This window comes from Morone saxatilis, unplaced genomic scaffold (assembly GCF_004916995.1).
Source record: "Morone saxatilis isolate NCDOM2014 unplaced genomic scaffold, NCSU_SB_2.0 Contig1, whole genome shotgun sequence".
NCBI lineage: Eukaryota > Metazoa > Chordata > Actinopteri > Moronidae > Morone > Morone saxatilis.
In genome coordinates this window covers 13,862,974-13,874,646 of record NW_023339651.1, presented here as the reverse complement: position 1 = coordinate 13,874,646, position 11,673 = coordinate 13,862,974, and the positions used below count along the sequence as shown (strand labels likewise).

The 11,673-nt window shown below is 43.7% G+C and overlaps 4 protein-coding genes across 5 annotated transcripts in view; 2 read left to right on the top strand and 2 right to left on the bottom strand.

The window, feature by feature from the left end:
- Positions 1 to 36: 36 nt before the first annotated feature.
- ndufaf8 (NADH:ubiquinone oxidoreductase complex assembly factor 8) lies at positions 37 to 1,559 on the bottom strand. Its single transcript, XM_035661637.1, has 3 exons — positions 1,171 to 1,559; positions 433 to 543; positions 37 to 347 (listed from the first exon to the last, which is right to left on the bottom strand). The coding sequence occupies exons 1-3, from the start codon at positions 1,249 to 1,251 to the stop codon at positions 327 to 329; spliced, it is 213 nt and encodes a 70-aa protein (XP_035517530.1). The 5' UTR covers positions 1,252 to 1,559; the 3' UTR covers positions 37 to 326.
- A 51-nt stretch (positions 1,560 to 1,610) lies between these two features.
- tepsin (TEPSIN adaptor related protein complex 4 accessory protein) lies at positions 1,611 to 6,594 on the top strand. Of its 2 annotated transcripts, none has more exons than XM_035661546.1 (13): positions 1,611 to 1,719; positions 2,211 to 2,283; positions 2,618 to 2,709; positions 2,856 to 2,949; positions 3,048 to 3,115; positions 3,203 to 3,284; positions 3,568 to 3,639; positions 3,792 to 3,980; positions 4,064 to 4,250; positions 4,344 to 4,457; positions 4,575 to 4,653; positions 4,748 to 4,882; positions 4,989 to 6,594. In XM_035661546.1, the coding sequence occupies exons 1-13, from the start codon at positions 1,681 to 1,683 to the stop codon at positions 5,619 to 5,621; spliced, it is 1,857 nt and encodes a 618-aa protein (XP_035517439.1). In that variant the 5' UTR covers positions 1,611 to 1,680; the 3' UTR covers positions 5,622 to 6,594. The 2 variants fall into 2 exon arrangements, with proteins under 2 accessions (XP_035517439.1, XP_035517431.1); XM_035661538.1 differs by having other exon boundaries at positions 3,789 to 3,980.
- A 49-nt stretch (positions 6,595 to 6,643) lies between these two features.
- Positions 6,644 to 9,473, bottom strand: si:dkey-21c1.1 (protein FAM104A-like). Its single transcript, XM_035661624.1, has 3 exons — positions 8,757 to 9,473; positions 8,236 to 8,341; positions 6,644 to 7,956 (listed from the first exon to the last, which is right to left on the bottom strand). The coding sequence occupies exons 1-3, from the start codon at positions 8,771 to 8,773 to the stop codon at positions 7,699 to 7,701; spliced, it is 381 nt and encodes a 126-aa protein (XP_035517517.1). The 5' UTR covers positions 8,774 to 9,473; the 3' UTR covers positions 6,644 to 7,698.
- Positions 9,474 to 9,505: 32 nt separating this feature from the next.
- The window catches only part of LOC118328018 (archaemetzincin-2), a 3,733-nt gene continuing 1,565 nt past the window's right edge, over positions 9,506 to 11,673 (top strand). Inside the window, exons 1-4 of the mRNA XM_035661613.1 lie at positions 9,506 to 9,738; positions 10,481 to 10,769; positions 11,108 to 11,281; positions 11,492 to 11,620. Coding sequence (XP_035517506.1) covers positions 10,481 to 10,769; positions 11,108 to 11,281; positions 11,492 to 11,620 — 592 coding nt within the window. The 5' untranslated portion in view covers positions 9,506 to 9,738. The remainder of the gene's footprint in view (positions 9,739 to 10,480; positions 10,770 to 11,107; positions 11,282 to 11,491; positions 11,621 to 11,673) is intronic.

The following is an 11,673-nucleotide window of genomic DNA, read 5'->3' as shown; positions in this document are numbered from 1 at the left end:
GCTGTTAGTCTGTGTTCACACAATAAAGGCAGATACTAGCAGCAATGTTTTATTCACCACTGTATATTTACAGAAATCTATCAGTGTCGCATATGGAAGAATGTAGCAGTGCTACCAGGATTTGCAACAACATGCAGTCTCCATCTCAACAATGTCAAAAAAAGACATTCAGTTTATTTACAGTGCCAATTTGAAGTAGTGCTATCATCAAGATACAACAATATGCTTCCAGCAATCAATCAACACTTCTTGTCTTCTCCCACAGCTCTGAACGGTTGAGGGCGGTCCACTGAATTTGCTGCTCACAAAGTCAGGACAGTTTCCATTCATTTGGCTTTTTTCTTGGCCTGAAATTAAAAAAATATCTTTAAAGTGATGACCATCTATCACAACTACATAAGACTGGTAGAAGGATAGCTGACAGTCACTTACTGCACTTATAAAGCAGGTCTTTAGTGCTTCAAATTCCTTGGCACACAGGTCCTTCTTCAGCTCCTGTCTGCCTGTTGTGGTAGCTGCCACACACTTCCCATACACTGCTGCCTGAATCACACAGAGGTTGACAGAGGAAAACAAAGTCAGCTATCTCATTTTTACATATCTATTCAGGATATTAGGAGATTCTGTGATTTACAAGACAATTTCCCATATAAAATGAAAAGTCTAGTTTCTGTTACACTTTGCTGTCATTCTCACTACCTAGTTCTTACAACTCCTACTTAGTTATATTGTACACAATGTTTACTGTGAACATGGTGTGTATTTGTCTATATGCTCATATACAATCTTTTCTTATGTGTAATAGTGTAACTTTTCTTCAGTACTATACATTATTATTAAAGGTTTTTATTTTAATTCTGTATGATTTTACAACACAGTGCATTTTTATCCAATGCTAATTTATTTTTTCATCTTAATTATATAAATAAAACATACAAACAACCAAGTGCTTTATAATAACGTAACAGGCGTGTTGTTGTAACCTGCATAATGGATGTTTACCTGTGGTGCTACAGTATTAATTGACTGTGGGGGTAAACTGTTGTTTTCATGATGTTAAGTGGCTTTAAGTAGTATAAGCAGCCAACTGGGGGGAATTTCAATGCTAAGTTAACTATTCACAGAAGTGCAACATTTCTCTTTTAACAGCTCCCCTCTGTCGGTGCTTACCTCTCCAGCACACTGTGCAAACAGTTCGGGGAAAAGTCTTATTTTCTCTCGACTGCGACTCCAGACATTTGACCCAGACATGGTCGCTGCTCAGGTGTTAACAAAGGTCCTTTATCAGCTGACGAGCACGATAAATACGAGCTGATAATTCAAAAAACCGACGCTGCTTTACGGTTTGTTAAATGTACTAGCAAACTCATAAAGCATTTCAATGAAAAATACACATCAACCACCAGATAAAGCATTTCTGTAAGCCATGGTTAGCGCCATATTGTTGACCCTGTCATGAAGGAAACGTCCTGCACAATGTTCGGTGATGTGATTGGCTCATCCTCCTGTCAATCAAAGTGTCAGCTCTAGCGTTCCTCAATTTGATTCGCTGTTTTTCGACCTCGAGCGCATCGAGCCCGCCAATAGACTGTAAGATTTCCTAGCTGTCACCTCAAGCCCCGCCCTCCCCTCGTAGCCCTACGAGGAAGATGAGTAGCCCGCAGCCAGGATTGCTAAATCATGGCAGCGTTTATGGAACGGTTGGCCTTTCTTCAGAAAGTAAGTGCTGTTTACGGTCGTCACTAACGTTACTTGTGAAACCCGTGAACGGCTGGACGGAGGACGGCGAATATGGCGCACGTTAACGTGTCTGTTTGTATCTGTTAAGTTGTGCCATCACTAGCTTGCGAGTAGCCTGCTCGCTAACAGCAAGAAGAAACACATTTGGTAGTTAAATATATTTGCCAGCTTTTTTTTTTGTCAGCTGACCTTGAGCTTGTTTCGTTGAAGTCTAAAAGCAGCAGACTGGCACATAGCACTGGTATAAACTGCTTGTTAGTCCAAACCTAACCCGGTTCTCCTGGTGTCATACCAAGCTTGTGTCCATCTGTATCTGTTTCACCATGAATCAAACTGAAGTACCAGGCTGGGTTATAGTCTCATGATGTGTGGACTGTGCAGTTCTCATTGGGTGTAACACAGTCCCTTACTGTCAGCTTTGAACTTGTGATTTAGTATCACACTTTTAAAATCTGTTCCACCCAATGAAGGTCCCAACTCTGATGAAGGCTACAGCAGATGATGAAAACCCCTGTCCTGGCTACCTTTTCCAAGAGATTGGAAGTATCCTTTGGCAGCCTCTTCTGGACATTACACACCTATGATAGGTGGCTCACACGACACATGCAAAGAAACCTCCTTAGCCGATAGCTGCCGGATGTCATCTGTGGTCTACACAAGTGTGAACAAGGGACTTTTGATTAAATGTTAAGCGTATTTAGAGAGAATGTAAGGCTGTTAGTGTGAACATTGAAATCCATTGCTCGATGGTATGTCACATAACAAAGCTCGTGCCTTTTAAATGTTTTTGTATTCTAACCAGGGAAGACTTTGTCCAGATTAGACATACTGACTCTATTACACTACAGTATTACCCTTAACCGCTGTCACACTGTAGAAATCTCCCATGAGTCTTTAGGTTATGGTCAGTGTTTATTGGAGTACCTTCTGGAAAGGCTCCAGGTGCAGTCCTGCCACGTCAAACTGAAGGTAAGGACAGCGATATTATTCAAGTTTCTGTGTGTAGTATGTTCGATAGAGCTGTGTAATGTAGCCGCAATGTGTAAGGCTTTTTATGTTTCCTCCGTTTCCTGTGTGTGAGTAACTCTGTTCCGTTTATGCTTCTGTTGTGTTAGGTGCTGAAGATCTTTGTCCATCTTTGCGATCATGGCTCAAACCATTTCCTGACAGAACTTAGAAGGAACTCCACCTTCATCCAGCAAGCATCAGGTTAGACATTGTGCTTTTAGCTCCATTTAACTCTCATCACTGTGGGGCTGCTCCGTCACCTCAGTACTCACTCGCTGTCGGGTGTTGTGCTTTTTAAGTTTACAGCGGCCCTCCTGATCCTATCCACGGCACAGCATTGTACCAGAAAGTGAGAAATGCAGCCCAGGTGAGGTTGTGTGTATAATCATAATGTCAATCATATATCTGTGACAGCTGCGCAAACGCACTACAATTTGACTTGTTCTGGTTGCAGGAAGTGGCCAGGTTGCTTTTCACAGATACAATTTCCACAAAAAGCGGCATCTCCCCGCTCAACCTGGCTCCCCCAAAAATGGGTGAGTAAAAAACAAGCCCTTCATTTAATAACAAAGACTATACTTCACACTAATCACCTAATTACACTGTCACATTGCACTGGGGTTACAGATATGGATACCCTAATAAAACTTGGACACACTCAAATTGTCCTTTTATATGTAATGATACTGTACATCATCTGACATATTAGAGTGTCTATAAGGAGATTAATGGATTTTAATCAGTTACATAAGGTTCTTTTGTATTTTGTGAACCTAAAGCCCTGAGTACAATATGTCTTCTGTGTGTCTTTCTGTGCAGGTATGGGCTCAGCAACTTCCCACAGGTCAGGAATGCAAGGCTTTGGATACAGTCCAGGCAAGCAGGGGACAGGTGAGTCCGACAAACCACCACACACACACACACACACACACGACCACACACACACCACACACACACACACACTGCATACAAATCCAATCAAGCTTATCGTCTGTGTACATTTCTGTACCTTTTGTACTGTCTGTACCTGTGCTTCCCAGCAGGCAGTGACTCACTGCTGGATAAGATCCAGAAGGCTGCAGAGGTAGTGGCCAGTGCTGTGCTTCCCCCAACTGAGCACCAGGGCATCCGTCTCCATGACAACCATTACCGGGCCGTAGTTGCGCCGTCTGCGCCCATAGAGGTGGCCGTGCCCGCGTGTGCCTATAACCTGCCTGCTCGCAAACCAAAAGGTGAGATGCTGGTGCGATGGAAACATGGGCTTAGGTTTCTAAATGGAAGGCTTGAATCTCACTACCGTGTGCGTCCACCACAGCGTTGACCCAGCGGTGCCCAGGGCAGGTAGGAGGCGGATGGGAAGAGACCGACAGCGGCAACAGCTCCTCGCACAACTCTTCTCAGGATATTGCCGCTAACAGCAGGGCCTCTGTGGGCAGCAAGTCAGCTGGTACTGGGAGCCAGTCTGGCGCCAGTAGAGAGAGCAGTGGGGACCTATCAGAACGGTGAGTGGCAGTGTTAACATAAGATAAACCCCACATATTCTCCCTTTCTCCACATCATTGACATTTCTGTCTCATACGCTGTCTGCTGTCCAGGGTGGAAGCTTTGCAGTTGGGGGACTGTGGCCAGGAGATGGCACTCATCAGCAGACTGACTGAAGGATCCAGAGTTTTCCTGTCCAGAGAGGAAAGCCAGCACTTCATCAAAGAGTGAGAGCATCTAAAATCAGACTGAGAATACAGCTGCCTCTCCCTTTACCAACTATATTATTTGTCTATTTGAATGCTGATGTGATGTGATGTGACTTCGGTGTTTCTGTTGTCCAGGTGCTCCACTCTCAATTGTGAGGTTGTGCTGGAGTTGCTCTCATGCAAGCTTCAAGATCCCTCAAACACTGTTAAGATGGTAACAATGGATAGAATTCACTGAAGATCCAGGTTTTCTTCATGATGCTGTGTAATCCTAATACGGATATCTTTGTCTTCCTCCAATCCTGCAGCGAGCACTGTGTGCTGTTTCCTGCCTCCTGACCTCTGACCTCCTCTCTCTGGAACAAATGTTTGCAGCTACACAACGAAAGCTCCGCCAGTTGAGTGAGGGGGCTCCAGGACCGGTGGCCAACAAAGCCACCAAGGTAGGAGACGCATAAAGAGAAAGCTCCACATGGTGAAGACTGATAGGACAGAACTAGATAATACTCAAAATGCTGTAATCTATTTGTCTTTATCTCCTCTTACCAGATCCTGCGACAGTTTGAGGCTCTGATGGGCGGGTCTCCACACGCTCCCAGACAGGATACAGCGAACAGCAGCCATCACGCAACAACTAATCAGCTTCCTACAACTACATACTCAGACCCTTTACTACCAACCCACTCTGCTGACAACACCAACCTCAACCACTGTCTGCCTGACATCTCACCCACAGCTGTCACACAACCACCAGATCACCCATCTTCCCCTTCCACTCTGGCCTCGGCGCAGAGAGACTCCCCAGGGGAGCTGATGAATGACGCTGATGAGGAGAAACCTTCTCCCGTTCAGCAAGAGTTAGTTCAAAACCAGGTAGAGCCAGTCAGGACTGCTGAGGCTGAATTGGTGGCTGAAGACTCCGAGCTTAACGCAGACAGGAGCTCTTCTCCTACCGCTGAGCCCCAGAGGGAGCAGCCCTGTCTGAGCAGACTGTCCCTGTTCAGCGGTATGGAGCTGGTGACCAAGGGGAGGCCCCTGTGTGAGAGAGCGCCAGACATGACAGATGACAGCTTAAGGGAGAATCCAGCTGTGCATAACAGTATCAACGTCTGTAAAACCAGTGACAACGCTCTGTCAATTAGCAGCCAACCGGTATCAGCCTTCTCATTTCTCAACTTTTGACCAACTTTTTACAGCTGGTACTGTCGCACCAAAACCAATGATGTCATTGTGTATATCCTTTTCAGAAATCTATTTAATTTTATAAACCGAGATCAGATCTGTAAGGTTATAACTATATATATATACACACGGCATATTCACGTCATGTTAGAATTGGGTTTCCTGTTCTTATCTGTATAGTGCCTCCTTAGAAGTTGTATTTAAGGAGCAGTTTGGGTCAAGAGTATGGATGACTGCCCTCATCCGTCATGGTTGTCATACCTGGTCTGTAAACTGAGTTTGTTGGCTGAGGTGTAATTTCTGAACAGTATTTCCCAGGAATGGTTGTATTGAATTACAGGTTATTATTGCTTTATCTCAGGATTCCTTTTAGCTAACTGAAACAACTCTTAGGCCTCTGCAGCACTTCCTAAACCTCTGAGGGGAGAATCCCTCAATCTGTAATTTGCACTACAGTTGCTTTTCTTATGGACTCCTAAACCTACAAATGAGTTGTCTTCCATATTTTTTGGTACTAAGCAATTATGTAAATGTAAATGTTATGAGTGTTAGTTTACAAATTATTTATTATGTCTATCCTAAACATACCTGTGAGTGGCTGTAGAGTGCATGTCTACGATTTAAAGAACAGTTTGGAGAACTAATGGAAAAGTGAATTATTGAGATTTTCTGTGTGCATAAGTGAAGTGTGGAACTGTCAAAACATCTACAGTCAGCATAACGCAAGATATCTGATTTCAGTCGCTCATGTCACCAAATAAAGAGATTACCTTCATTATATCATTTCAGTTACATATTGGTGTTGAGTACTGTGGAACACAGTACAAAGTACATGCCCAGATGGTACTTCAACCTGCTGATGTGTACAATAAGCACTACTGATGTATTTTGTGTCAGTGAACACGAGCTATGCTGTTGGACAGGCTGAAGAACAATAAAACATGCTGTATTTTTGCTACAGCACTAACCACTACATAAATGAGTCTTGTTATACTGTACTTCATAGAACTCTAAAGACCTCCTTTCAGCAACGCTTTATTTCAATGTCAAATGATTTGGAAAATTACATAAAATATTAATCACTTTCACATCTCATTTTATTTGCAACACAGTGTGCTGGTCTTATTAAACCATACAGAAACAAGTATGGCTGACAGGCTTACGAAACACACGATGTGTAAAATGTTACAGAAGTAAACACATGGTTACAAATTGATTTAGAGTGTTTCCTTGAGGCTGTTTTTGTTAGAATTACTGTGCTGAGCATGACGCTGCCTGAGCTGCAGACTCCACTGCCTGCTCTCACAACTCTATAATTAGCCTGGGTCTAATCTGAGGTTGGACTTTGGTGGTGAGGCTCATGAGGAATCTCTGTTCCATTACCTTGAACCTACTGACCTGCCACACCAAAACATAGATTAATTTAGATAGTGAAAGTAACTGCAGATACAGTATTTACCACTTTGGTTAAAGAAAACAAATAAGGCCTAAAATGTTATTTTACTTGTTTGTTTTAATAATGCTCCTTGGGAGTGAATCCGTTGGCCTCCATGAACTTCTTTTGTGAATGGGATCACTACAACTCCCTCTTCACAAATACAAACATGCGACTGACTTCCCCAGTCGAGAGTAAACAGAATGAGGAGTTATTGAGTAAAGTGCTTAGCTTTATTTAGTTTTGCAAGCACTTTGGATCATCTTCATCACACTTTTCTTGTGATTAGCACCAATGAAAATGTCCACGCATCAACGCACGCATGTAAAGAGAACGATACCTCTTTATAAAGTGCACAGGGTGCGTGCACACACACAAACACACATACACATCAATACTGCACAGAAAACCACAGTGGCTGGGCCATGGAAAGGCGGATGTGCTTATGGTCTTGACAAATGGTACATAGTGAGGTGGGGATGAGCCTTTGCGCCCAAAATCTGTAAACCTCCCCACACGTCATCCCCTTCCCCCCTGACCCGAGTGTGTCGCTTGAGGCTTTCAAGGAGGAGCCACCGTGCCAGCAGTGTCAGCACTGATGGGCGAGGGACCAAAGGTCAGGAGAGGGGTCAGAGGTCACGGTCATGTTGAGCCTGGACGCCCTCTGGTCTGCAGACTGCTGAAGTGCGCCTCCCTCAGGACTCTGTTGATGTAGTCATAGGAGACACTGCTGCCGTCGCCATGGAAACCATGCTGCAAGGAGCTAGCAGAGTCTTCAGGCTTTGGGCTGAGGGAGTGCTGGGTGATGCGGTTGTTCTGGCTGTGTATGCATGGCCTGGTGGTGGCCACTATTGCTCTCTCTGGACTGCTGATCCCGTTACTGCTGTCACTGCTGGAAGACTGCGAACACAGAACAGACACGGGCTCTGAAGTGTAGTTTCACGGATGGATGCAGAAGCTTTAAATAAAACATTCGGAGGTTGCCCTGATAGTGGTGCGTTACATGTGCAATGCAGAGTCACCTGTATTTGTATGCATGATGCCAGATTGCTAATAAATGTCAATGGGCGTTACATAAACTAAGAGAATAAATGACCTTAACAGCAGAAAGCTAAATCCACTCCCAAACGATGGAATCTGGATCAACTTATATCTGTGTGATGGTCAAGTCAGTCTCACCTCTGAGTCCAAATCCGAAACAAGCAGGCTGGGACCCCCTCCTGACCTCTTGGCCTGGGGACTCAGCTGCTGGTCCTCCTCACTGTCACAGCTACGGTGTCGTTTCCTGTGCAAAAAGCGAAATGGGAGGAACAGAGAGTATTGTGAGCGCAGTAGAGTGAACATAAAAGTGGAGGAAAAAAAAACACAGTGTGACAGAAACGATGCAGGGTGGGGGGTTGGGCGGAGAAAGGCAGAGTATCTAAAAGAGAAAACACGAAGAGGAACCAAAAATAGCAACTCACACTCAGGCAGTTACATGATCAGACATGTGGCACTCCCATTATGAGAATACATTGATGAACACACACACTGAACATACAATGTGGATATTACATTAATACTACACTGTCAGCCTGAACTGTCTAGGGCATCATCTTGGCTTTTGATTGTTGTAATAGTGATCTACGTTACAATAAAGTGCTACAATTATCAGGTGTAATATTGTATGTGTAAAAAAAGAAGCGGGTTAATGTAGTTACCTGTTGTCAGTCAGCATTTCTGCAGTCTTCACGGGTGCTTTTTGTTTTGTTTTTGGCAAAGCGAAAGGTTGACCCTCCTTGTGAGCCGGACTGAGATATCTTATTTTAAAGCTTTGGCTATGTTACAGCTCCACGACCATTTCGCAGAGACTCAGTATGACCAGCTCCCTCTCAGCTCATCACACAGTCACTGATGTGTGAGTGTCTCCAGCCGGCTCAAACACAGCTCGCCGCAGCGTAGCACCAACCTCAGCTACGGGTTAGTTCCGACCTGTCACTGCTCCAAGTCCAGTCCGCCCTGCCTACGCCTCGGCGGTGGTACAAACTGCCTCTGGGCGTTTGAAAGACAACCAGCTAACTGTTAACTACCAGGTATTCTCGTTGACGCCGTGAAATCTCGAGGAGCTCCGGGAAACGACAGGAGAGGGAGCAGCTAGCCTGCTGGCCGCTACCGTGCAGCGTTACACCAGCTACTTGTCAAGCTAACTACGGAAAGTTCTTCCGCTTTCGTATTCCGTCCCCTCGCCGTTAACTGTGGTGAACTGTTGCCTGTACTTGACAGCAGCCCGGCGCTAAAAAAAAACAACAACAACTGAACGAGCAAAGTTGAAAATACATTAACCGTTAACGTCGGGTAACTGACGCTCCGCGGTCGTTAGGTGTGCCATAGTAGTGAGCCCGTCTTCTTCGCTTGTCGTCAAATGTCGCCTCAAGTGAAGAGCTCCTCCCCTCTGTTTACCTGACGTCATCGGATGGAACACAGGGCTGAGACGGCTTCCGGTGTCAACACCATGGTGGACTGCCTGTCAACATCGGGGCGAAGGATCCCGTTTGTGTGTTCAATAAGTTGATGCGTTTGTCGTTAAAGGGAGGTTTTCATAGAGCGTCCATGAAAGGGGTTTTCCTGTCGTCTAATGTGTGCTGCTGGCTGGAGTTTATCAGGATATATTGTATCTGAAATAGATGGACAGCGTCTCTCCAGGCGGGTTTTTACTATTTATGTCTACTTACACACTATTTGCACTTGTGTGGTCCTCAGAACATGTTTGTACACTGCAATTTAGCAAATATTTTGTTAATTTAAGTGTCTATTTTGTATACCCTCAATGTGCTGTAGTTTAGTATTTTAATAAACTTATAAATTTCTATCCAATATGTATATATATATATACTGTCTAATAGTTTCTGTAACATATATTTTGCTTTGCTGTGTTCTATTTTGGTGGATATAACCAGGACACATTTAATCTTCAGAATAGGATGATAACAATATCAGATTTTCATTACACGATTATTGTGGTGAGAAAGAATTCACAATAACTATATTATCATGATATTTCAAGAAAATGTAACAAAATAAAGATAATAACATTATTAGTCAAATTCATCTTTAACTTATATTGTTTGTTTTGTGTCTTTTTTGGCAAATGGATTACCAGCACCTACTATGTTGGAGTGTGAACCACTAAGGGAGAACTAAAAGAAATTATTTAAGAGGCACCGGATAGTGTACACAATATTATCATATGTGAATTATTAATATAATATCAATATTTCACTCTTTAAATATCACGGTTATTATCAATACTGGTATACCCCTGATTCAGAATCAGGGGTATACCAGTATACCAGTATACCAAGGTAGCCATGATAGCAAAGCTATGTTACAAAATTCAACTTGACTTCATCTGTAACCATGGTGATGCTGTATATCTGTCCCGCAGATGAAGGTGATCCAGCACTCTGTGGAGACACTGCAGACAGCTTTGGTCTCCAATCGTCAGGACTTGGCAAAACTTTACAGCAAGTACACAAAAGAAGAAAGGCGTCTCTTGGAGGAAGGATTCCACCCAGGGCACCCAGGTTCCCTTTTCCAACCCATCACATTGCACTCTGACTCTGACTGGATTAACGCTCACCCCGAGGAGCCTCAAGACTTCCAGAGCTTCTACAGAGACCCTTACCGCAAGACCCCGAATGCAAGCCAGAATACTATTTATATTCAAACCATAGGTGGGTATGTTTGTGTGCGTGGTGAAGCTAGAGTGTCTGTATTCCTCAGTCCTTGTCAAGTATGTGGGTGTTTGTGAAAATGTTCTCACAGCATTAGCCCTGATAAGATGGGCATTTTTTAAGGAAAGAACATGTAAGTATGTGCATATTCGCTATTTTCCAATGTCGGTATAATAACACATAGTCCATGAGCACTTAAAATGCATGCTACATCATGTCCCTGAATGACAAGAGATGCAATGAATTACATTCTACATTGTGGGCTACACAGATGGATGAGACATGGACAGCATGTTACAGGGTTGGCAGGCCTTAATTCTACACTATATTTTTTGTAGGCTCCTTTGGGGAGGCAGGGCCGCAGACAGACCAGTATATGGAGTGGCTCAGAGAATACTGCCAGGCCTTCTTCTATGGGCTTTCTGTCAAGTTTCTGCCGGCGGTTACTGTGGCTAAGACAGGATGCTCTTTTAGGGTTAACAGTAACTCGCACAACCTTCAGATCCTCACTGGTGAGTACCTAAAGCTAGCCTTCATTTTACCATATCTATTGGGAGGGTTTTGGGCACTTTCCATGTCGAAATGCAAGAGAATGAGGGGTAAAAAATAAACATGTTGTTGTGCAACCTCGTGTTGTTTAATGATAAATACATTTCTTCAATCATTGAACCTTAAATTGCACTGATATTGCTTTGTTATTGTTGTCTTCTGGTAAAATGTAGGTGACCTGCTGCGATTCCTGGGGAATAGGAAACCAAAAGATGCTTTTTGTATTGTTGGAATCACAATGATTGACCTGTACCCTAAAGACTCCTGGAACTTTGTCTTTGGACAGGCTTCTCTCAGTATGGGTGAGATTTTTAAGGATAGATACTACCACACTTAATAATATTCCACTGTGTTT

Coding starts and splice junctions, on each gene's coding strand:
- si:dkey-21c1.1 (XM_035661624.1), bottom strand. Junction 7,957..8,235: donor TTTCGGATTTGGACTCAGAG/GTGAGACTGACT, acceptor CTGTGTTCGCAG/TCTTCCAGCAGTGACAGCAG.
- tepsin (XM_035661538.1), top strand. CDS start 1,681: ATGGCAGCGTTTATGGAACGGTTGGCCTTTCTTCAGAAA. Junction 1,720..2,210: donor GGTTGGCCTTTCTTCAGAAA/GTAAGTGCTGTT, acceptor CACCCAATGAAG/GTCCCAACTCTGATGAAGGC. Junction 3,285..3,567: donor CCTGGCTCCCCCAAAAATGG/GTGAGTAAAAAA, acceptor CTTTCTGTGCAG/GTATGGGCTCAGCAACTTCC.
- ndufaf8 (XM_035661637.1), bottom strand. CDS start 1,251: ATGTCTGGGTCAAATGTCTGGAGTCGCAGTCGAGAGAAAATAAGACTT. Junction 544..1,170: donor TTGCACAGTGTGCTGGAGAG/GTAAGCACCGAC, acceptor TGTGTGATTCAG/GCAGCAGTGTATGGGAAGTG. Junction 348..432: donor AGACCTGCTTTATAAGTGCA/GTAAGTGACTGT, acceptor TTTTAATTTCAG/GCCAAGAAAAAAGCCAAATG.